The sequence below is a fragment of the Wyeomyia smithii genome, chromosome 2 (genome assembly GCF_029784165.1).
Source record: "Wyeomyia smithii strain HCP4-BCI-WySm-NY-G18 chromosome 2, ASM2978416v1, whole genome shotgun sequence".
In the NCBI taxonomy this organism is placed as follows: Eukaryota; Metazoa; Arthropoda; class Insecta; order Diptera; family Culicidae; genus Wyeomyia; species Wyeomyia smithii.
The window spans coordinates 28,036,560-28,061,919 of NC_073695.1; the positions used below are offsets into that span (position 1 = coordinate 28,036,560).

Sequence of the window (25,360 nt, forward strand, 5' to 3'; positions counted from 1 at the left end):
TCAGCGGCCCCGGAGCCTCCCGGGGGCCAAATTAATCCTTACCATTGCCAGCATCCGCCGTACCCGGGAACGATGGCGACCAACGGATGACACACGATTTCAATTTGTACTCCCCAAAGTGGCAGATAAATTATCTCTCCTGTATTTATTTATTTTCATTCTTCGCCGAATGATTTTCCACCAAATGATCCCTCATAAAAAGTGTTTTTTTTTCTGGTGCCACCACCGCGACGGCACGGAAGTTTTCCGCGGTAGGGGAGGATCATTATCGGTGTGCGTGTGCATAAGCCTTGTGTCAGCTTTAAAGTAGGCTCGTAATAAATTTCACACCGACTGGCGTGTCGTGGCCCTGCTACCAGCCTTGCTACAGTTCAAGGATATATCCCTAGGGGGAGGAGGGAAGAGAGGGCATCTGTCGTGTTTACCCAAGGCGACGGTATCGGTGGTAGAGCCCTGGTCAAGCGGGCGACGAAGGGGATAAACGAATTATACGCTTTTTTGAGCTGCTGGCGGATAGCGCTTCGCAAGATTACAGTGTGCGAACCGAGAATGCTTAAAATTACAACACAACACAATAATCATAAATACGACCCAGTGGAAGGGGGACTGGTATAGGCTGACAGGTTGGTATAGGCTGGTAACGGCGCTGTGCGTGGGTTTATTTGGTTTTATATGGACACCGGATGATAAAGTTAAATTAATATGTATTTACAGGAATAAATCTTGCGTTTTCGAGAAAAGGCTTCACTTTTGGTGCGCTTCCCCGTAGGCCGATAATACTTTTGAATTATGTCAGGTTCTGAACAAAAACGACTATCAACTTGTGTAAATTACGGCACATGAAAACAACAGACCTTGAGCATAAAGATGTCAGCTGAACGAAACACATAATTTCGCTGGTTCTTTTTTTTTTTGGAAAAGGTGTATCTGCAAAATATTCTTTTTACAATCGTTGTTGCATGAGAGATTGTAATAAATTCAAGCTTAGCTTACTCTCGACAGCAAGTACCACCAACCTGAGTTAGTTAATATTTATTTAATATTATTTACATTAACCCCGACAGAACCGTGCAGCCTTGAGCGCTTCCTAATTCGCCCCTATCGCTTCACTCATTTACGACTCATCAGGGAAGTCGTCACGTAAAACGCTGCAAATTACCGGCAATAAGTTCGTCAACACAATTTCTACACACAACGACCACATAAACGCCGGGACCGGGAAAAATGTGTTCGCGTGAAACATCTCGCGAGAATCAACAGTTTAGCGCTGTGCCGTGCGCTTCTTCACGAACAAATGGAGCACCGAGTTGCTGACAAGGCATCAGATCATATATACAAATTGAAATTTCGTATTTTATGACCCGCGTGTGTGCACACGGTTGTTTAGTCGGAGATGAATCCGCTGGAACTCTTCTAAAGAGGGGGTGAGTAATAATTTTATGGCTCCCAAATCGGGGCACCTTGTGTGGAAAAAACACATTTCACGACAGCTAATGAGAACCGTTTTCATGTGCTCGCAGCTCGCAGTTTGGTTTTAACGGTGTGGAATCCTTCTGCTGAACACCTTCGAGGATTTTGTGTCACATACTGATGCTATTCTAACATTGTAATTGATTGAATGATTGTAGCTTACCTGGTTTTTACTTCCTTCGACTGCCACTCGGAATGTTTATCAAAGCTGATGAGTATGGCGGCAATTTCCTGGAAAAGAAAAACGCAAAATGGTATAATTAGTAAAGTTTTAGTTTGAAGTGTTATCATTCGCCAATTCGTAATTATTATTTTACTGCAAGTTCAAAGCTATACAACGTAATCCATTCATTTTTCAATTATAATTTGTCAAAATTTTGGAAATCGTAGCTTTAGTTTTTGATAGAATGTTTCTTTCTTATGTGAGAAAAAAAAACCCTTTTATAATAAAACTGGCCAAAAGAACGCACACGAAACTTCTATTTGACAGGAGAAACGAGGCTCGGTAGAGTAGAGTAGTAAGCGTAAAAGGAAAGGTAAAATCATTTACACATTAGCACGGATGAACAGCAAGAGCAAGCATGCCACTTCCCAATAGCTGTAGCTTGGATATCTATGAATAAAATAATCAAATCTCCGTACAAAATAAGGCAAACGAATTGGGAAGAACTTCAATAAAGTAGAACTATTTTCTAACGATGGACTGAGAAGCCCCACATAAATATAGTAATTAATATGTAACTAACTGAATTGCTTCGAATCATCAGTTAATCACGTACGAAATCATTGACAGAGAAAATTACAATATTTATTAGAGTGGCCAATGTATGTAACTTTTACGAGGATGCGAAAAATGAACAAGGACAAAAGATATGACTTAGACTTAGAAAAAAAATGTCGATCCGAACGGGACGCGAATCCGCATTCACCGACGTCTCCGGCATGGTGTTTTGGTCAATTGAAAAACTGGGAAGGTAATTTCTCCTGAGAATAATATTGAAACCCCGCTACCATTGTGTCCCATTCTTATCACGCCTCGATCACTCACACGCACTGCCTTGTGGAAGTTGTTTTTGTAACTAGGAGAATTCTCTCTCGCATACGCTATGTATAGCGACTCGCTATATCTACGGCTGTGAGTCATCAAAACGCTCGATTGGTGACGAAACTTCCACCGAAACGCGTCTAACGGAAGAGTTCCGTTATGCTGTGTTTACTTTACGCACTAATTTGCTTTTTTTCTAAATTTAAGTCACACCATCTGTCCTTGCTCATTTTTCGCATCCTCTTAGAAACTACAGGCGTTGCTCACATTATTAAACTCAAAATGAAGTCATAAGACAAAAAAAGAAAAAAGGTCATAAAGTACAATAATTAGTCCAACTGGACCACTTTCAAATTTGAGAATTTATAAATTAGTTGTTTTTGAATTTATGGGTTTGAGGGAAACTATGTATTTTGAAGTAGAATACTTCTCTCAGGAAGTTCGGCTACATAGGGATGTGAAATGAAAATCTACAACCGAAAAAAGTGAAAAATATGTCCAATTTCAAATGCTAATAAATCGGTTAGTATTCGATGGATTTCCTTCGTTCTTGCAGCAATAGATTGGAAAATCTTCTAAGATTTTTCCCAAAATAAGATAATTGTAATTTTATTATTCACACTATTGTACTATTGAAAATAGTCAAGCCTTGTCAAAACGAAAAATTCGACCTCTGATTGGTCTGATTGGATCATATACCTTGCAATTGAAAACATGCTATTTGGCCTATATAAGAGCCTGTTTTAGCCGGAGCCGCTCATAATAGTTTTAGACAGCGACAACAGCAGTCGTCCTTCCTTAGCAGCAGCACTAGCTCTGTGGTTGGTCACCACGTCTCAGGAGCAGCGCGGTTTTTCTCAGCGTGCGTCGCCAGACAGCCATTATTCCCCCCGTGTTGGGGCAGCATGAAGATTGCCATCAGGAAATTAAATTTTGGAAATCAAAATGCCTTTTTGAAGGCAAATAAACAAGTCATTGAAAGTTAATAATTTTTGTCAACGCAAGCAAGTATTCTGTGTTGCATCCTAGCAATTTAAATTTGAATGTGAAATAGCTTCCACAGTGCATGTTGTCCGTGTATCTTAATTCTCCCAATGTTAGGGCAGCTCAAAGGTTGTAATTAGCAACCGATTTTGAACCGCAACATGCTTTTTTGAAGGCAAATAAAAAAATAATTGAAGGGTAATAGTTTTCTGGCATCAACACAAGCAGACATTCTGTGCGGGATGCAATCAAATTCTGTTGTAGTTGTCTAATTTTCACTTTATTTAGTAAACCCCCCACTGTAGGGGCAGCGTAAAGGCTGCGATCAGCTTAACCGACATTGAATAATAAACTGCCCTGTTAGTACGCATTTACAAAAGCAGTTAGTTCGACTATGCAGAACTAATATGAAGTCGATTCAATCAATCAGCGTAAACAGAATTTCGTCGTCTCCCAGCTGCCAAGTTGCAACATGATGCAACACGCAACAGCGAGCAAACGAAATCGCTTGATGTTACAAACCGCAATAAAAACGGTTAAAACCGTTGCGTGTGTGAGAGCACCATCGGTGTTTATTCGCTGGATACACTATCTACTGTCTACTGAACGCAATAATCTGCTCACATGCGACATGGGGACGGGAACATTTTCTTCAACCAAGCTGCACAACACGACACAAAACATGTTATTTTGTTGCTTCAATGAGAGTGCTATCGGTCCGGCTCGACAGAATGTTCACAAGAAATCATTTTTGTGCATCCGTGCTACGAAACTGAGGAAAAACTTTAGAAACTGAAAAAAGAGGTGGAGCTTATCAAATGATCGCTCTGAACCAGAATGAAGTCACACATATTTTTCAAGTTATATCATTCCACCACGTACGTAAAATAATTCATTCCTATTTTTATCCTTATATGAGAGCCTGTTTTAGTCGAAGCCGCTCATAGTAGTGATGTACAGCTCTACTGATGGCTGTACATTAACCTACAGCTGAGCGAATCGGTTCGCGTCGCTTTTCGCGTCTATTATGACAGAGGCCTAATGGGAAAGTTGTATCAGTTTGTTCAGAAGAATATTATTGTCGGTAATATTACAGAGATGCGATTGCGTAAATCCGATTTTGAATTGAACAATTGTTCTTTTGAGAACAAATAACACACTTATTTGAAGAGTTAATAGCTTTTGATACCAATAGCAGTATAGTGACAGCCTCAGCGGTAGATGCAGATGCAGCCGGTACTTCCCTGAGGCCGATGTAAAGGTAAATGGGAGCAGCACGGCGAAACAGTTCGGGTTATGCTTAGACGCGCTTCATTTTTCGTTGTTGATATTCCCCACATGAAACGACGCGCTTTCGTATGATAGCGGTGGTATCAGCGGTAGATGCATTTGCCAACACTTCCTCCAGTAAAGCCGTGTCTAGTTTTCAATATGCAAACACCTCTCTCATTGTGTTGACCGTGCGCCTTAGTCCTCACTATCAATGATAAATTGAACAATTGTCCTTATAAGGACAGCAAATGAATTAATGAAGATTTAATTTTGAATTAGAATCTTCTCTCGGGAAGTTCGGCTACATAGGGATGTAAAATGAAAATCTAAAACTGAAAATAGTGAGAAAAATTTCAAATGCTAATAAATCGGTTAGTTTTCGATGGATTTCCTTCGTTTTTGCAGCAATTGATTAGGAAATCTTCTAAGATTCCTACCAAATGCGTGAAATTGCAATTTTATCATTCGAACTATTGTACTATTGAAAACTCTTAAGCCTTGTCAAAACACAAAATTCGACCTCTGATTGGTCGTTATACCGCGGTTTCCCAAGCACGGTCGGCAGAGTTATGGACCTAGTAAGTTGGGAATGCATCATTTGGCCTATAGAAGAGCTTCATCAGATAATAAACAAACGTTTCATCGGATATTAAATTGAACAACTGAAATTTGAAGAACACAAATGATTATTTGAAGAGTTAATATTTTCTCGTTTTGCGCTATAATCCAAAGTTAATTATCTTCATCTACATGCATACTCTGACTATTATTACGTGTTTGCGTCGCTTAGTGTTTGGCTACGGTCATGCAGAACGCAAATAACGGCGCGATGCGATTCGGCAAGACGAAATCTGTTGAAATGTATAGCTCTACTGCGCCTTAAAAAGAGCTGTACATTTCACCACGGTAAGGCGAATCGCATCGCGCCGGCATTCGCGTTCTGCATAACCGTAGCCTTTGTTCCGTTCCCGTTTAATGATGTCGTATTAAATGTGCATATTACAATTCGGCAGCACTTCAACTTCTCATTTGCGCAAAATTTAAAAATATCCAATGAACTTCATTCAAAATATCAGACAAAACAAATTACAATACTGCCAATGAACGGTCAACGTTTATTTACTAGAAAAAATGACTGACACGCAAGCAGCCAGGTTATCTTTCTTGTAAAAGTATTCTTCTTCAACCTTGCGGTCGTGGCTTTGCATACAACCTTCTTGTGATTCTTTATTTTAGGACTCATGGACGTGAGCCTTCATGGATATAAGGATTCGTAGAATGATGAATTCATACTAAAGTTGCTTTTCTTGCATTTTACGTGTGTTTTTCTACGCGCATATCAGAAAATAAGAATCAGATATCGCGAATATCAGCGTACCGAAGTGGTTATGAAAATTTACACAGTTCTAACGAAAGAATTTATGAATTTTGAATTATTCAAGGATTTATGAATTTAAGAACTTGTGGATTCATACTTAAGTTTTCTTTTACCGCATTTTTTGTAGGTACTCATCTTTCTAGCGCGGATTCCAGAGTTCAGGCAGCTTTTTACGCAGATTGCCGATTTTTTAATGGACTTATGGATTCTTATTTTTTTCTATGGATACGTGGATTTATGGTTATAGGGTCAGAATTCGTGATACGTACCACTAAAAGTCGTGATGTCCAATTTTTTCATATAAATATTGAAAACTTCAAAAGTTTCACTCGGGAAGTTGATTTTCCAATTTTTACTGAATTTGAGTTAGTTTTCAAGTTGTTATTGTCATTTTAAATTTAGGTCAACATTTTTTTTTTTTTTCAATAAACATATCTTTGAGAATACTGCATCGATTTTAATAAAGTTTTCACAGCAGATGCAAACCAAGTTGTAGTTTCTGGAAATATTTTTTCTGAACGAAAATATTTTTTTTTTCAATAGTAGGTATTTAAATATTAACAGTATATATTCATGTTCTGGGGCACTGAAAAATCTGAAAAAATCCAGGGTTTTTGACAAAATTTCAAAACTGTCCTGCAAAAACTAGGTAAAGTTTGCTAAATTTCAAATGACAATAACAACTTGAAAACTTACTCAAATTCAGTAAAAAATGGAAAATCAACTTCCCGAGCGAAACTCTTAAAGTTTTTTATATTTATTTGAAAAAATTAGTCATCGCCATTTCTAGTGACCCGTTTCACGAGTTCTGACCCTATAATCATCTATAGATTCATGGACTTATGGATTTGTGGATCTATAGGTTTATAAATATAAATAAGTATAGAACATGATATGATTTTTTGGATTACCAAGCTGTGGATGGTTCTTAGATTGATTGATTTATCAGTTGAAGGATTTACGGGCTTATGAATTCACGAAATCATGGGTTAAAATTTTAGTATCAATGGAATTCACGAATTTTGCATTTATGACTTTATGGCTTTTTAGATTCATAAATTGATTGGTTCAAAACATAACAAAGCGTGTAACAGAGGATTAAGAGGTTAGAATTCTCTTTTTCTTTGAATATCATGAAATTTCAAACACAAATATAAAGGCTTAATATGAAGTATTTTAAGACGGGTTTCTAGGTCGATTTTCAATAAAAAAAATTTTTATTTTCGAGATAACACCAGATCTCGACGTTTTATGCATTTTTAGTAAAACACATCGAAGAAAATCGATTTTCCCAATTTCCTGTACTCCCCCCTTGGTAGTTTTCCGAAGGTCGAAAAATCACAACTTTAAGCACTTTGAGGCACCCCTGAATCATGTCCGGTTGAGCTGTAATTTGGCACAGATCATTTTTTGGCCCAATGAACAAAATGTACATGGTCGGTTTTTGAAATTCGATGATGAAATTTTTTTCAAACAAGCATTAATGGATATATTATTCTATGGATTCAATAGAAATAAGATTTTTTGGTTTATGACTTAATGGTTTGGTGGATTATTGCATTTGTTGATTTAAGGATATTTGGGTTTACGAATTTATAAATTCATTGATATTTGAGTACCGTTTTGATTCAAACTTCGAACACTTTACAATAAAAATCGAATTATTAGAGCTAGTCCCGTCGGGATGCGGTATATTTTTCCAAATCTGTATCATATTTCCAGTTCGCTTAATTTTCGTTCTCTCTACTTCATATACTGTCTGCTTAATGAACTATTAGAGCTAGTTTAATAAATAGCATGATTATTATACACCATTTAATTCCTTGGAATGTCCTTCACCCAGTGAAGTATGGTTCTTTACTGTAGGGCCACTTCCGGGGAATCAGCAGGCGTTGAAAAAAGTGACAGTCAGTGTTCAGACGGTTTGCCTATCTATCTCTTAGCGATTACGTTGAAGTGTTCGGAGTTCGAATCAAAGCCGATTTTTAAATTCTCCTTGTTTTCGTGTACAAAATGTGATTAAATCTGTATAAATAGCACTTTTTTTTTTGTATGGACCCCACCGCGACCAGTATTTGTTTGATCTATTGTGGCATTGTCCGGACATTTTCGCTGTTTGCGCATTTCTGTTTTTTTACCATTTTGCAGTGCTACTTATTGAGAAGTAACCTGCTCCGTGTTATAGTGCTTTTTGTCTTCTCCTTCAGACTTAGTAACCTACTTCCTTCCTTATCGACCTTATCATATCCTCCTGCAGGCTATCACTCTAAAAGCATATAACGTGCTATAGTCTATGATATTATCGAAGTTTTAGACCAGTAGTTATCAAGTCTGGAGGGAAGTAATAGTACTTTTTGTCTTCTTATTCAGGTTTAGTAACCAACTTTCTTCCTTAACGATTCTATCATATCCTCCTGTAAGCTATCACTCTAACAGCGTGAACGTGCTATAGTCTATGATATTATCGAAGCTTTAGATGAGAGGTTATTAAATCTGGAGAGAAGATTTTGTGTGGAAGAGCCTGAGAATAAACCCATACTTAAAGTCCTTTTTGCGAACGAATGGTTTGGTTCTACTAAGATTCGAACCTATCACCATTCGCTTGTCAAAGCGGACTCTGTAACCTTGCGGCTACGAAGCTCGACACTTAGTTGCAACAACAATAAAATAACCAACATGCTAAACCTTTAAGATCGATGAGAAAGTTTTTGTTGATATTTTAGTGCGAGAAGTTACATCATAGCTAAAGTGTCGAAATTTGATGCATTATGGTATATGGATTCAAGGATTAATGAGTCACGGTTTTTTGGATTAGTGTCTTTATGAATTTTTGGATTATTATATTGATTGGTTGATTGGATTTACAGATATAAGGGCTTATGTTTTTATGGATTTGTATATAGATTTATGGATTTTTCAATTTATGGATTTAGGGAACTTTGAATTTATGGATTTACGGATTTATGGATTTTTGGGTCCATGAGTTGATAGATTTATGGATTTTTGGCACATACTCTTGAGTTTAGACAGTTTTTCTACGCGGATTAGAGATTTTTTTTTAGGATTTATGGATTCATATTGGATTTTGTTGGACACGTGTATTCATAGATTCATTATTATATGGATTTAATAGTAATATTTTTTTTCTAACAATTGCCTAACGGGTTTGTGAATTATTGGTTTTAATAATTTAACGATCTTTTAGATCCTTAGGAATTCGAAACTCATTAACCTTTGGGCATATGGATTTATGGATCAATGATTCGCGGTTTTTGGATTTAAATATTGAATGATTCATGGATTTACACATTTAGGGATTGAGGTATATATGAATTTCTCTATAGGTTCATAGATTTCTGAATTCATGGATTCAGGGATCACTGAACTTATGGATCCATGGACTTATCGGTTTATGGATCCTTGGACGCATGGATTTAAAAATTAATGGATTTTTGGATTCACAGATTTATGAATGTTCGGCACAGACTTTGGAGTATGGACATTTTATTACGAGGATTACACAAAGGTTTTTAAATGGATACGTGGATTTATGGATATGTTAATCTATGGATTTATGGACCGACGGATTTCTGGATTTATAGGTTTGAATATCAATAGATATATTACATTTGGGATTGATGGCTTAATGGGATTCATTAATTTAAGAATTTATAAGCTTGCGAATTTTTTAATCTATGAATTCATGGATTCATGAGTCTATGGATCCAGGGATCAATGGAATTCGCAGTTGTTGAACTTATGGGTGTATGGATTTTTGGATATACAAATTGATTAGTTTGCGGATTTACAAATTTGAGGGTTGATGTATTTATTTTTAATGGATTTGTATATAGATAAATGGATTTCTGAATTTATGAACGAACTTATGGATTTAGGGATCTTTCCACTTTATTGATTTTTGAGATTTATTGATTTACGGATCCATGAATTAAAAATAGTAGGAGGGTGGTATTCAAAACACGACCGCATGACGTTGACTACAGTATTCTTATATTCCATTAAAACAAATAGTAGAGGGTGTTGCAACGCTTCTTTTACAAAACTTCGAGGCACCACAAGGTGACAGTTGCCGATTATTCTTGTTTATTGGTTAGTCCGTCCAAAATTTCAGCCATTTTAGTATTTTGCAGTAGCCATGTACTACTAACAGCCACCAGCATTACGGGTGAAACCGGCACGAGATGACCGGTACTATTTTGTCTTTCCTCCTTTCAGCTGCTAACACCTAGCGTCCGTATTTAACCTGTACGGTTTAGTAATGAAACTGATGGGGTGAAATGTTCGAACGGTACCTTTTATACCAAGGCTTCGTCAGTTAGTTAGAAAGAAGGAGGGGCTAAGTAGAAATTGATTGACAAGGAACGCTAATAAACATCGGAAACAGAAAGTGATAAGAACAAAGTCAGATCGATTGTATCCGTAAGTGTCGACTGTGCTTGGGAAGAGAGGTAGTGATTGGCTGCGCGGTATGATGTAGACAATCGATATTAATAAACAATTTTTCAATAGTGTATCTCAAACAATAGTTTGTTTTTGTTACATAAATTTAACCGTAAAAGAATTTCTGATCGATTGATGCCAAAACCTCGAAAACCTGATTATAAATGACTGAAAAATAAGCGTTCAAAACCTGACCACTTTTCCCTGGTTTTCCCTGGTTGAATTACTAGATTTTCAAATTCAGGTGCCTAACTTCGATATAGACGTTAGTCAACGTCAAAACTATGTATTATCTGATCTACAGATTTGTGGATTTTCAGCACAAACTTTGAAATTTACGCAGTATTTTTACGCAGATTACAAAACTATTTTTAAGGATTTATGGATTCATAGATTGTACAATCGATATGTGGATTTTTAGATGCATAGTATAATAAATTCAATAGAAATATGATTTTGGGTTTGTAGATTAATGGATTTATTAGTTTAAATATTCATGGGTTTACGGATTAAATTTATGGATTCATGGATTTACGGGTTTTGTGATTTTGAGATTTATAAATTGATTGATTCATAGATTACAAATTTAAAGTTTATGGTTTGGGGTATACATACCTATACAATTAAAGCGTATTGTATTTATAGATTCATAAACTTATAATCCCTCGGATCTATGGGTGGATCATGGATAATTGGATTAATTATTTTCGAATTATTGGATTTATCGATTTGAGAAACTATGGCCTTTTGGATCAATAGATTTCTGAATTTTTGGAGTTATAAATTTCCGGAGTGATAAATTCATTGATTCCTACACTTATGTATTTATGAATTCATGAATTTATGCATTTGTGGATTCATAAGTTTAAGGACTCATGCAATCATTGATTCAGGAATTCATAGATTTATGAATTTGTGAATTTAAATATCAACGAATTTGTTGACACACAAAAATATGAATTTATAAATATATTGCATGAATTCATGAATTGCTGAATTTATGAATTTATGGATTTGGGATCATGAAACTTATGAATTCACGAATTTATGCGTTAATGGATATATGATCCATGGTTGCATGGATTTGGAAAATTCATGGATTGGTGGATTCACAGGTTTGTGAATTCATGAATAAGAAGATTTGTTAATTTATTATTTATTTATTTAATTATAGTGACTTTAACCGTTAGTCATTCATCACTTTGATAATTATTTTTTTCAATTCATAATAAATATAATTTTATAATACGTTCGGTACTGATATTCGATTTTGGAAGGCTTCTGTGACGATTTGTACGCTCCTTTTTTAGCTGTTTTGTTGTCTGCAAATGTAAAAGAGGAATTTCCAACCCTAGTCAACGAGCATGGCTTTAAGATTAGATTCGGTCAAATAATTTGGCATCCCTGAGAAAACGAATCAGTTGTGTTTCCCTATTGAGATCGTTCGAAAGAATATTTCGGATTGATGTGTCTTCTAGATAAGTATTTCTAATATCCTGGTATTGCGGGCAGTTAATTAGAATATGTTCGATGGTAAGATCGACACCGCATATAGTACATTGGGGTTTACCTTTCCCTTCAAACAGTTTGGAAACCTTTGAGAAATGGGATCTGTTATGGTGCTTACGGAGTATGTGTTTCTGACAGGATTCTCCAGCGCACCCACAGCCCCTCGGACGGTAGCGAGCGCTACCGTGGCGTTAAAAGGAAGAACGCCCGCTTCGAAACAGGCACTGATTGCAGGTGTTGACGGTAGCAACCCTGAACAGAGCCGAATGGTCTTATTGTATATTGGACCCAGAATGCTAATCAGTGTTTCATAATTTCGTCCACTAAGTTCAAGCCCATACAGTAGTTTTGATATTAAAATACTATTTCCTACTTGAATCAGAGTCCTACGATTTCCGTTATTGTGTCGTTTACATATTGTTTTCATAAGTTGAAGTCTTGATTTTACTTCTATTTTTAGTGTTCTGAAATGGGGGCCAAAATTAAATTTCCGATCAATTGTTACACCAAGAATTTTTAAAATTTTTTTGAACGGAATTTCCGTTTCATTCACAGTAACTGGATGTCTCCAAGGATGATGTTTTTTCTGGCAAATATGACTAATAGCGCATTTTTCCAAACTTAGTTGGAAGCCATATTTTTCCGACCATTTGGCTACCTGCCTTATACTAGTCTGCAGTTTTTGTCTCGTCCTATACACACTTTTACCTGTGACAATTAATATTATATCATCGGCATATACCAGTGGATATATTCCAGGGGGTAAGTTGCCGAAGACGTTGTTACCGCTAGTACTGATCCTTGTGGGACCCCGTTAACTTCGATCTTCGTTTCCGATAAAGTGTTCCCCACCGCTACCTGAAAGAATCTATCTCCGAGAAATCCTGCAATAAACCTTCCCATATTACCTGTTACCCTATTTTTTTCATTTGCATCAACACCCCATATTTCCATATTCTATTGTATGCCTTTGACAAGTCTAAAGCCGCTACATCAATGTGTTTCTCTTCAGCTAAAGCTTGATCGACGATGTACCCAAAGTCAGAAAAGTAGGCTCCTGTGCCTCTACCTTTTCTGAAAGCAAATTGTCTGTGATCTAAGCGGTCGTTTTCTTCTAAATAAGTGATCAACCGTCTATTAACCATTCTTTCGGCCGTTTTGGCAATGCAACTGGTAAGGCTAATCGGTCTGAAATCCGAAGCAGTGTGTGATGATTTTCCTGGTTTTGGTATCGGAATTATTATACTGCTTTGCCATTCACGGGGGTAAGGTTTGTTATTCCACACAGCGTTAATTGTTTGGAGGAGCGTTGTTTTTCCTTTTACTGACAGGTTTCTTAACATGGGATAACCGACTCTATCGTGGCCTGTGGAATTTCCTTTGCTACTATTCAGGGCGTAAAGTAATTCCATCATGGTGAAATCGACATTATAACCGATTCTATCCGATTGATTTTCGAAACTAATACCTGCAGCTTCCGCGGTGGTTTTATTAAATAAAAACTCTTGAGAGTATCCATTGTTAGAAGATAGGTTCTCGAAGTATTCCGCCAAGTTATCGGCAATTTCGGTGGGTGAGTCAGTAGTTGTACCATCACTTTTTGTTATAATTATTCCGTTTTTTCTACGTTTACCCGAGAGTGAGTTTACTCGTCGCCATGTATCTGAAATTGACACCCCAGAATCTATGCCATCAAGAAACTCTTCCCAACTTTCAATTTTTGCCTTTTTTATGATTTGTCGGCTTTCATTGCGGGCTTTTTTAAAGTCATTAGGTCTTTCTAACAATAGGGGGTGTCCTTCAGGTGTTTTTCTTAGTTTTCTCAAAGCCTTTCTTCTTGTGCGAACTGCTTCTGCGACAGCACGATTCCACCAATGGATAGCTTTTTTTCCCGGGATAGTGGATGTTTGTAGTATACTTTCTTCAGCAGCGTTTATGATTATATTTGCAAGGTGTTGTGTGGATAGTACAGTGTTTGGTGGTATATTACAATCAACCTTTAATGCGAATTTTGTCCAGTCAGCTTGATCAAATTTCCATTTGGGTCGACGAGTCGTTTGAGGGGTAGAGTCATTTAAATTGATAAATATGGGAAAGTGATCGCTTCCATGAGTGTCTTTAGCAACACTCCAGGAGATCTTAGGTAAAGCATCAGCTGATGCAATTGAGAGGTCAATTGCGGAACTGCAGTTTCCTCTTGAAAATGTGAAAGAGCCGTCGTTTAAAATAACAGAATTGGTCTCTTCTACCGTATCGTTGATTATAATACCTCTTCCATCGTTTCTGCTTGATCCCCATGAGCTGTGGTGGGCATTAAAATCACCTAGGATGATATACGGTGTTTCTAGCTTACTAATAAGATGCGTTAAATGGTGCTGAAGATTCTCAATGCCCCTAGTGGGAATGTAGATGTTGACAATTGTTATTTGTATTGTTCCTAGTAATCGAACAGCGATTGAAAGTAGGGGACTATCGATATCAATTTCTGTGAATGGTTGATCGTTTCTTACAGCTAAAGCAATTGATTGATATTTGTTCGATCCGTGCCTTTGCAACCATTTGTAACGACTACCCATCCATTGCGACGGGTTTATATCCTTTCGAAAGTGGGTTTCTTGTATAGCTAGGACACGTGGTTTATTTAGTGTTAACATTTGTAAATCGTTCCACTGGTTGAACAACCCGTTTGCGTTCCATTGCAATGCTAGAATGTTTTCAATAGAATTACTACATGAGGCAATTGAATCGTGAATATTGCAAGTTCTGTCGTTTTCAGAACTGGTCTGAGCTCTAGCGGAAGCACCGTCAGAAACATGATCATAATTATGATTTCTAGAGCATAAAGGATCCATTAAAAGATGATTGGGTGAGTGCGAGGTCATATCATGGGATGTAACAGCTGAATAATAAAAGCTTCCCCTAAAAAAAAAGGAAGGCAAAACTTTGTGCAGATTAGTGTGTTATGTTACCATCGGAATAGCATCGAGATGTTCGGCGTTGTCCTTATTGATTGAGTCATCAGATGTGTCGGAGAGAAACTCGCTAAGAAATTCTCTACTTCCTAAGCGGGTAATTTTGGCTTTAGTGTTTCTAGTTTCTATCTGCATATTTCGTTTAGTGTGCATTTCATTAATAGCGTTTGTGATAATGCTGGAATGTCGTTCCTCAGCTTTTTTCTTAGGTTTTTGTTGTTTCGGTTGCTGTTGTTTTGAAGATGACTTGGTAATTTGTTTGGTTGACGAGAAGTTTTCTTCAGGAATTTGTTGTTCGGGTTTTTCCATTTGTTGCGTGTTTTTACTTTCTGAGAGAATTTTTCGTAAAACACTGATTTCGTGATCTTTCTTGTTTTCCTTCGCTTTGAGTTGTATGTTCTCAGCTACCAGGTCTTCGATAGTGCCATGCTTCTGTATGAGTTCCATCCTATTTGTACTAGATGACGATTCTAGTTGACTAATTCTGCGATCTTTATTAATAATTTCTATTTTCAACTTCTCGAGCTCTGATATTAGGTTGGAAAATTGTTGTTCTTTTCCAGCGGTTGCTACTCCAATAAACGAGCGTGTGTTTTTACGAGATTCTATCATTTTTCTGGCCATCGGGTATGAAACTCCCGAGTCTACCTTAATGTGTTGTATTTCCTTTTCCGTTATATAGGTGGGACATTGTTCACTTGATAGTGCGTGGGAATCGGAGTTACATCTACTGCAGAATGCTAATTGATAACATTTGTTCTCATCATCTAAAGTATGTATCTGAGAACAAACAGTTCCCGCATTTTGTTTGAGTCTGCTGGCATCGCATTCGAGTGTGGCCAAATGACCAGCACTGAAAGCATTGCATGGGGCTTGGGTAGTAAGGTCTTGTCTTGCATCTCACATATCCGAATTCAATGTATTCAGGAATCGTTGTACCGCTGATTGTCGCAATGATTGTACTTGTGTTTTCACGCAATAACCCGCTTTTCTTGGTGATTCTTCTAACATCAGTGATGCCATAAGGTTTAAGATAGTCTATTAACTCTTCTTCGGGAATGCCAATGACTTCTTTGCAACTGACAACGAATCGGGCTTTATTAAGATTGGGGTGATGACTAATTTTTACCTTTGTTCCATCAAGTAACGTATTCAGTTTAAGTAACTTTTCAACCTGTTTTTCATTGCGAACTTTCAAAGCATACATTTTTCCCTGGTTTTCTGTAAACGCACCTTCAATTCTGCCGTTAACACTTTTTTCAATGGAGGTTCTGATCAGGAAAGGATTTTTAGGCAGGACCCCTCCATCCGCCTCAAGGCGAAGAAAAGAGAGTCGACCACATTCGTTTCTAGGATCCATCCAACTGGAGATTGTCCTCCCCGTATGAGATCCATCGATTTTGTTACCTGAACCCCCACCAGGGTCTAGGAAGTTATGCACACCCGACGCCATTGTCGGGTGTATCGGACCGAATGCACGCTATGATAATTTGTTTCTTAAACGATGACAAATCAGCCACAGAAACTACGATAATTATGCACTTGCAAGCCACGTGTTTTCAGATTACAGCAATGGCGGTACGAGCCGAGCTCGACTACACTACTATTCTTCTTACTCCCACGAAATCCGATAATTCCTCTTCGATAACTTAGTTAAACCAGTGTCAGCTGTCTAGAATCACCAAATTCGGTGTTATTTGCTATATAAGACCAAAGTATGATGCCTCGTGACCAATTATTTTAGAACAATAGAACAAAGGTCATTTATCTTCCCTTTGTTTTACAATACGACGCTTGGAGCTTAAGAAAACAACTACCGATCGCGACGAGAGGTTGCTATCGACTGAAGATTTGTTAATGTTTGAGTTTATTAATTTTGAGACATATGAATTCAACGATTTACGGATTCATGTATTCAAAGATTTTAGTATTTTTAAGACCTATGGATGTGGAAATTTATGGGATCGAAGATTAAAAATTGATAGATGCTTAATTCCGTGGACAGGGTAATTTCGGGACTAACGCTACGATCCTACTAAAACAAGCAGTCTCTCCAGAGCCGGGATTCAAACATACGACACCAAGCTTGTTATGTCATTGTTAGAATAATGAACCATATATTCATGAATTATTCAATTGGAGAGTAAACACAAGGATACACGGATTTTAAGAATAATGAATTATTTATGATTTTCTCTATTCATATATTTAAGATTTGAATAATTAATGGTGTTATGGGTTTATGAATGTATGGTTGTATGGGTTGGGAGATCTATGATTTTATAATCTCACGAAATTCACGGATTGAATTTGAAAATTTATGGATTCCAGGATAAATTGATTTATGAATTCATAGATTCATTGATTTGAGGATATATGAATGTAAGGAATTGTTAATTTTTGAATTAATGAGCTTTAAACATATGAAATCAAGGATTCACGGATACATGTATTCAAGGATTTATTAATTGATTTGCATTTATTGTGTTATTTTCCTATGTATATGTCAGGGTGACAGCGGAAGAGCTCATGCCAAATTTTCAAATATCGACTATATACATTCTATTTACTAGCCCAAAAAAATGACCTGTGCAAAATTTCAGCTTAACTGGCCTTGATTTAGATCAAATCGCTCCAAGTTTTGATTTTTGACCCAGAGGGGGAAACATGAAATTGGCAAAATCGCATTTTTGTTTGATACCAAATGGTTTGAAATTGCATAAAACGAAGAAATCTGGTTTAGTTTTAGACGAAAATCCATCGACATAGCTTAGGGATATAGCACATTTAAATTATTTCTATGTTTCTTGGGCATCTTAAGCTATTGAAAAAAAATCAATTTTCCCGATTTCATGTACTCCATGTACTGGGTGGATTTTCGAGAGTCAAAGTATTAAAACTTTGAGATTATTGAGGCACCTCCAAATGATGTCCGATCGGGCTGGAATTCTGCACAGGTTCATTTTTTGGGCCAACAAACAAAATGTATATGGTTGGTTCTTTGAATTCGATTATGAAACTTTTTCCATACAGTCATTGTATAAATGCATATAATGGATTTATGAATTTGTGAAGTCATAAACTTCTGGATTTTTATTTTATGGATTTTATTGTTTTTGAAAATTTAACCATGAATTATTTATGAATTTTTGGATTCATATACATTGAGAAAATTGATAAAATATGGATGTCTGAATTTATGAATTAAAGGATTGAAGGATTTACTGATTTACTGATTTATACATTCATGGATTAATAGGTTTATGGATTTATGAATGCAAGTATTTATCAGTTTTTGAATTTATGAAATTTTAGACATATGAATACCAGAATTTGTGGATTCTTGTATGTATGAGGGGTTCATGAGTTGATGGATTTTTCGAATCATGGGTTAATGGAAGTGTGATTCTATAGATTACCAACCTCATTTTTTATGAATAATGCTTTTATAGAGTCACGGAGTCATAGATTTCAAGATTTTATATATGATCGATCTGATTGTATTTAAAAATGTATGTTTTCAAATGTATTCTGGTATTTTCAAATCGGAGGATTTTGAAATTTCAAATTTGTAATGGTTAGTTTACGAATTTAGATAGCGAAACTCCTTGGAAACAAACGCAAACCCCACATTGCTGTGACAAACTAATTATAAACTATCTGTAAATTTATTCATAATTGTGCTTAAATAGTTTTTATTATGTCGGAAGCTTTCTAAATCGCTCAACAAACTGATGGAACGCAAAACAAAAAATACGAAAGTGACTCGATCATTGAATATCAGTATAAAAACCATATTTAGTAAAAATAGGTTGCGAGATGGCTATATATAAGAAACACGGGTGGACAAAAAGTAATGTCTGCTCTAATGCACTTTCCGTGTTCCTTATGGATCCTATAACAAGTGTTTGAATTTTCAGATCGATCGGTGGAACTAGATTTTTGTGCCCAAAAAGTTTCCATACGCTTTTATATGAGGCAAGGCATATAAGGCACTAATACGCTTGTAAAAGAAGTTATTAACGTAAAAAATGATTCGATGTCGGCTCAACATTGTTTTTTTTTTTCAGCAACACTGCTGCTTCATGCTGCTATCAAAAACTTCTCACATATGTGCAAGAATTTTACGTGGAATTAAGCATGAAAGTGTGATTATTGCTCATAATATCTTCAAAGAAACTTCTAAGCATAATTTTACGCGAAATTATTTTTCATCATGGGGCTAAGGCAATAATTTTAAAACTATATCATAATTACACAAAAAACTAACTAAATTCATTCCATCGTAATATATCAGACTAGCAAACTGCTACAAGTTATATAAAAAATATTACAGAATACTCATTTCCGTAGATTTTTAGCTCTACCGAATGATAGATACCAAAACAATCAATTGTATACAAAACATCAGAACAATCAATTGGTACTCAAAAATAACAACAATCTGATGATGAATACCACTCCAAAGATATCCACAATATACCATAAGCGTCGTAATAATTGCATCACGTTATCGGTTCGTTTCACTATCCAGCATTCAATTTCCCATCATTCATACATTTAACGATAGAGTAACAAAGTGGAAAAAGCGCGAATAGCCAAAAACCTCGAGCCCAACCCAATCGAAACCGTGTGCAAACGATGATGACGACTACGGTGCTGCTGCTGATGATGATGATGATGTTATTTTCTACTGCCGGTGCCACTTCCGCCTCCACCGTAAGCGGCGATAACGACGGACGACGATGAAAAACAACCCCCGCACCAGAAGCGACCCGATTTTTCGCTATCCGTTTTCCCCACGTTACAATTTTCCCACGCTATCGCAGTCACTCCCACGACCGCTCTCCTGTCTCATGATCTCACTGTTGCTATCTCACCTCCGTTGGTCTAAAGTTCTCTCAACGAGCACAACGACGCCGACGACGACGACGACGACGACGCGATGACGACACCCCCGCCCATCATTTATCCTACGGCCGCCGGCAGGGTTCCGTTCAGTCGAAGGGGAACAGGAAACATCTTTCGCTTTCATCGTCACTCTCCACCCGACTTGCTCCCCTGAGCTAAAACTGAGCTTGGAGCATCAAATCTAGCGCATATAATTATTTCAGATAGATTTTTCCGACCCGCTACCCGAACCATTCGGTTTCTTTCCAGTTGCTGCTGGGCTGCAACTTCTTGGACCAGTTTTTCTCGTCGTGCCTGCTCGGAAGGATTCGTTCATTCCGCCGAGCGTGGGAGGATTCGTGACTGGCAAATAGAAGCAACAGCAGCAGCAGCAACACTAGCTGGATTTTGCGCCACACTACGCTGCCAACTGCCCCACTCACTATAATATTTATGTTCTGGTATACACACCCGAACAGGTCGTTTACTGATTACTGGTGGTGTGGCAAGGCTGGTCGGTATCGCCTTCTTGACCTCGTTTCTCGCATCGCACTGGCAGAAGAAAAATGAGAAGGAGGTGCCGCTGATACAGCCTGTGCAATGTTGTTCGCACGTTGACGTTAGAGCATGCAGTTTGTCGATGTAAAATGTGTGTAACCGGTCAGGTATGATGGAAAAATAATGAGCTAAACTATTTTTCATTCGGGTAGAAAGAAAATTTTCCTACCTTCCATCGATTAGACGGTAGAGATGCGGGACCTTGATACGTAATTTGAAAAGCTTCTGTTTTGGTAAACTTTTAGAGTTTGATGCCAGAGGCCAAGCAGACGAATGATTTGCTTTTTTGAGACTGTTAACCGGTTCGTTCAGTATAGTTCAAAGTATTATAACCATGTTCTTTACACGAAATGTATTTCTGCAGGACATATCAATAGTTTAATCAAAAAAATATTCATAGAGGTAATGATAATGAAGTACAGAATGTTTCCCAATGGAAAAGGCTTAATTAAATTCTTTACCGTGTATGCCCTATTACTTGAATAGTGTAATGTTGCTTCGTAGGTTGAACAAGTTATTGTTGCAAAATGAAGGTAAACAAACATCTGCCCTATCATATAGCTTGGTAAAGCTAGATTTTGATTTAAAAATCGAAGATTTTGAGGTTCAAAACATGAGTTTGATATTAGAGATTCGGGATGGAATTATAGTTTGTTACCAGATTTGGAATTAAGGTTCGAAATAAGATTTTTAAAATTGAAGTTTTGGGCTCTCTTCTAAATTCGTGAAACAAGATTTCCAAGTTAAAATTTGAATTGAGTTGTGGAACGTTTTTGTATTTTTGATTCGAGATATTTAATTTTAAATTTGGGACTCGGGTCTTAGCGAAGAAACTGGGATTTGTGATTTAGGATAGTGAGTAAGATATTTGTAATTGGGGGACTAGAAATTCAAGATTTACACTACGTTTCAGGACTGCCAAATTTTAGGCATGATATTTCAAACTTGAAACTAGGATCTGGGAATTTCAATTTAAGATCTGGAATTCGGAGTTGAAAAATAAATTAATTGATCTGAGATTTGGTGTTTATTTGATCGTTGTTGGTCTCATAATAGTTGAATCTTCGAATTGAAGATCGAGAATTTGAGATTTGAAGTTTGAAATTAGGTATCAAGAACCAGATATGGGGAACAGGATATGGATTACATGGTTTACAGTACAAAATTTAAAATTTTATATTTTGAAGTTGTGAGAAAATTGTGAGATACGATTTCAAAATTAAAATATCAGAATTTTATTCGGAATATACAATACGGTATTAGGGATCTGGGATTTGAGATTTAGAATTTAAAATCAGTTGGTTGGGTTGAAGATTTTTTATTTGAAATTTTACATTTTGGATTTGGGACTCCAGATTTGAAATTTGGATTTTATATTTGGTATGGATCGTTTTGAATACGAGACATTCGGGATTCCGAGTCATGAATTCGACATTTACAACATGGAACATGGAATATTGAAGTTATTACGGTTTCATACTTCGGGGATATTGAAGTTTAAGATTAGCAATTTGAAATTCGTGATTTGGGATTTGAAGATTTTTGGAAAAATTAGGATTTGGTGCACGGAAATTTCTTAGAAATTTGAAATTCGGAATTGTAGATTATAAATGTGGAATTCAAACTCACAAATGATTTGAGGTCTTGAATTACATATCAGGAATTCGTTTGTTTTTGGCCACTATCGGGGCATAACTCTTCTTAATACCGTACACAAGAATCTCCTCGGATCCTGTTCTATCGGTTAAGGCCGTTGCAGGAACCCTTTGTTGGCGAACACCACAGTGGTTTTCGAGGGATGGAGCGACCACAGACCAAATGTATACCTTGCGACAAATCCCTAATAAATTCCGAAAACTCACCTTGCAGATTCCGGAACTACAATTAAGATATGTTTCTTTTGGGAAGATTCACTGGTCGACAAAATAAAAAAGAAATGCATTTCAAAAGCTCAAACTGAAAAAAAATTAAGGATTACACAGTGCAACAAAAATTGACTTTTTTCTGCCTTGGCTTCTATATATAATTTTTTTGTGTATTTTTATGCAAAACTAAATTTCCCCGAGTTTGAACATATATAGATCAGATCTTAAATCGGACAAAAACTGAGCTCAAAACGGCGATTCTACGAAACCGGGTTTGGCATAGTTTTAGTATAAGCATTAATGGTAATCCGCTAATATCTTAAAGTGGTAGTCAAATTATATCTTATTTTAAGTAAAAAAGTCTCAGAAATCGAATGGTACGTGTCTGAACTATGTAGAATGTCAGCAGATAAACCAATTTTTGTATTGTAGGTGATTTGGGGCAAAATCGACATTTTGCTGACATTATACGTAGATCAGACACCTACCATTGGCAGAGCTGAATGCCACCACGGGTCGGTAATTGGCGATTACCGAAGGCCACGGAAGTGCTCACTGCTAGCAAGCAGTCCCGGACCATCAGCGGGAGCTAGCCTAGGTCGTGGCGAGATTCAGGCACTGGGCCGCTGAATTCTCGCAAAAGCCACACTGGCCGGAAGCAGCTCCGACGGAGCGAGTAGTGCCGCTCCCACCACCCAAATGCACTATACCGCCCATTGGGACTGATGCCAGTAACGTTCCCAATTACGGCAACTGGTCGCATCACTATAGGATAAGAGTCGGATTTCGTTTTCGTACCATGATTTTGGGCTGGCACCTGCGCCGAGCTCCCTTAGTAATGTCGTGTGATAACGGCTTGAAACGGCGAGATTACAACCGGTGCAGGGGTCTCCGTCCCGTAAAACCTGGCAGGCCTTCCAGTACGTTCCGAGTCCATTGCCTGGTGGGAACCTGGCAGGAGTAGGATCAGATGTCTTTTCCTGACTAGCGCCGGTCGGGGGTGTCATAGTTGCCCATAAGGCGCTATGGCAGCCGCCCCTAGCCATGGCCTCACTGCTCCGGCATAGACTACCTTGGGACCATTTAGGCGACTACTCCATTATGGATAAGGATAGCGGCTGGTAGGGGGACCCAATAAACAAAAATGTTGAACTCAAAAACAAAAGAGACGGGTGCGGAGGGGTTACCAAATCCCTTCGCACGAGGTGGCATCCAGCGGTCTCCGCAGAAGAAGGCGGAGACGGATGCGGCGAAGTCTGGAGGTGGAAAAACGGCGAATCCGTCGGTGTCCACACCAGACATCTCGGTAGACGGTCCCTTGCTAGTCAAGGCCGTCGAAAGGTGTATGGACACGCGGCCAAGAGTGGCGGCGCTGTCTGAACAACTCGATGCCATAATCGAGTTCTTGGCGAACAGGCGAAACATCGCTGGCGACCTGAAGCAGAGCCTCCTCCTGCTTCGGAGCACCATTGATGAAGCCAGAAAGGAGCACGAAGAACTCGTAGCTCGGGTGAAGGCGGCCGAGAAAGCGGCCAGGACCGGGAGGGCGACTGCATCTAAAGAGGTGCAGACAGACGCCCCCTCGTTCGCGTCGGTCTGCTCCACGGGGCAGGTCGCTAAGCGAACGAGGCAGTCCCCGGGGGAAACGGCCCCCGGGAACACCAAGAAACGATTGGTCGTGCTACTCCCACGGGAACACACGCCAACCGGTTCAAGGTCCACCGCGGAAAAGGCACAGGTGGAGGCTACGGGCAACCGTTGGACTACCGTAGAGGGTAGGAAGCGTCGGGAAGGTGCGACGCGACATGATGGCGGAGCGGCCAGAGGACCAAAAAAGGTCAAAAAGGCGCGGAGTAGGGGTGATGCCCTCATACTCAAGACGGATGGGTCGAAGTACTCAGAAGTCTTGAAGAAGATGAGGGGGGAAACCCAGCTCAAGGATCTGGGGGCGGATGTGCGGAGTATCCGCCGATCTCGCACTGGCGAGATGATACTTGAGCTCCGGAAGGACGCCAAGAACAAGGGGGCTACCTACAAAACGGTTGCTGAAAAGGTCCTAGGGAAGGAGGTGCAAGTGCGGGCACTCACCTCAGAAGTGACTCTCCAGCTTAAAAACCTGGACGAAATCACTGAGGGGTGCGACATTGCACAAGCCCTAAAAGCGAAGTGCGGGGTGGAGGTGGCTAAGGAGTCAATCCGCCTCCGCAAAGGTCCGGCGGGGACCCAGATAGCTACCTTCCGACTACCGTCGGCGGACGCTAACCTGGCCCTGAAAGAGGGCAAGTTGAAGGTCGGCTGGTCTGTATGTCCTCTGGGCATACTACAACAACCAGATATTTGCTTCCGGTGCTTCGAGGGCGGACATAAGTCCTGGACCTGCAAGGGGCCCGATAGGAGCCAGCTGTGCAGGCGATGTGGAGGTGCAGGCCATAAAGCAAAGGACTGTGTGGAGTCTCCCAAGTGCATGGTATGTTCCGGGAAACGGGACGCCAAACACTTTATGGGAGGCCCCAGGTGCCCAGCCGGTAAGCCGGCTGCGAAACCACGGGCGTAAGGGTGACGCAACTGAACCTGAACCATTGCTTCGCGGCTCAGCAGCTGCTACACCAAGCAGCCACTGAGTCGTTGTCGGACATCGCCGTCATATCGGATCCCTACCGCATCCCTCCCGGAAACGGTAACTGGGTTGCGGATAAGTCCAGTTTGGCGGCCATATGTACGACGAGCAAGTTCCCGGTTCAGGAGGTTGTCTCAACCTCAGAAGAAGGGTACGTAGTTGCTAAGGTAAACGGAGTGTTCTACTGCAGTTGCTATGCTCCGCCACGTTGGTCTACCGAAAGGTTCACCCAGATGGTCGACCTCCTATCCATGGAGCTAACGGGACTAACGCCGTTGGTGGTGGCGGGCGACTTCAACGCTTGGGCTGTTGAGTGGGGAAGTCGCTTCACGAACCAGA

General features: G+C 38.7%; 1 protein-coding gene across 4 annotated transcripts in view; it reads right to left on the bottom strand.

Annotated features, from left to right (window-relative positions):
- LOC129722356 (calmodulin-binding transcription activator 1) overlaps positions 1-25,360 on the bottom strand; it is a 511,905-nt gene that overhangs the window by 64,126 nt on the left and 422,419 nt on the right. For all 4 annotated transcript variants that reach the window (XM_055675739.1, XM_055675738.1, XM_055675736.1 and 1 more), the window contains exon 6: positions 1,634-1,701. In XM_055675739.1, coding sequence (XP_055531714.1) covers positions 1,634-1,701 — 68 coding nt within the window. The remainder of the gene's footprint in view (positions 1-1,633; positions 1,702-25,360) is intronic.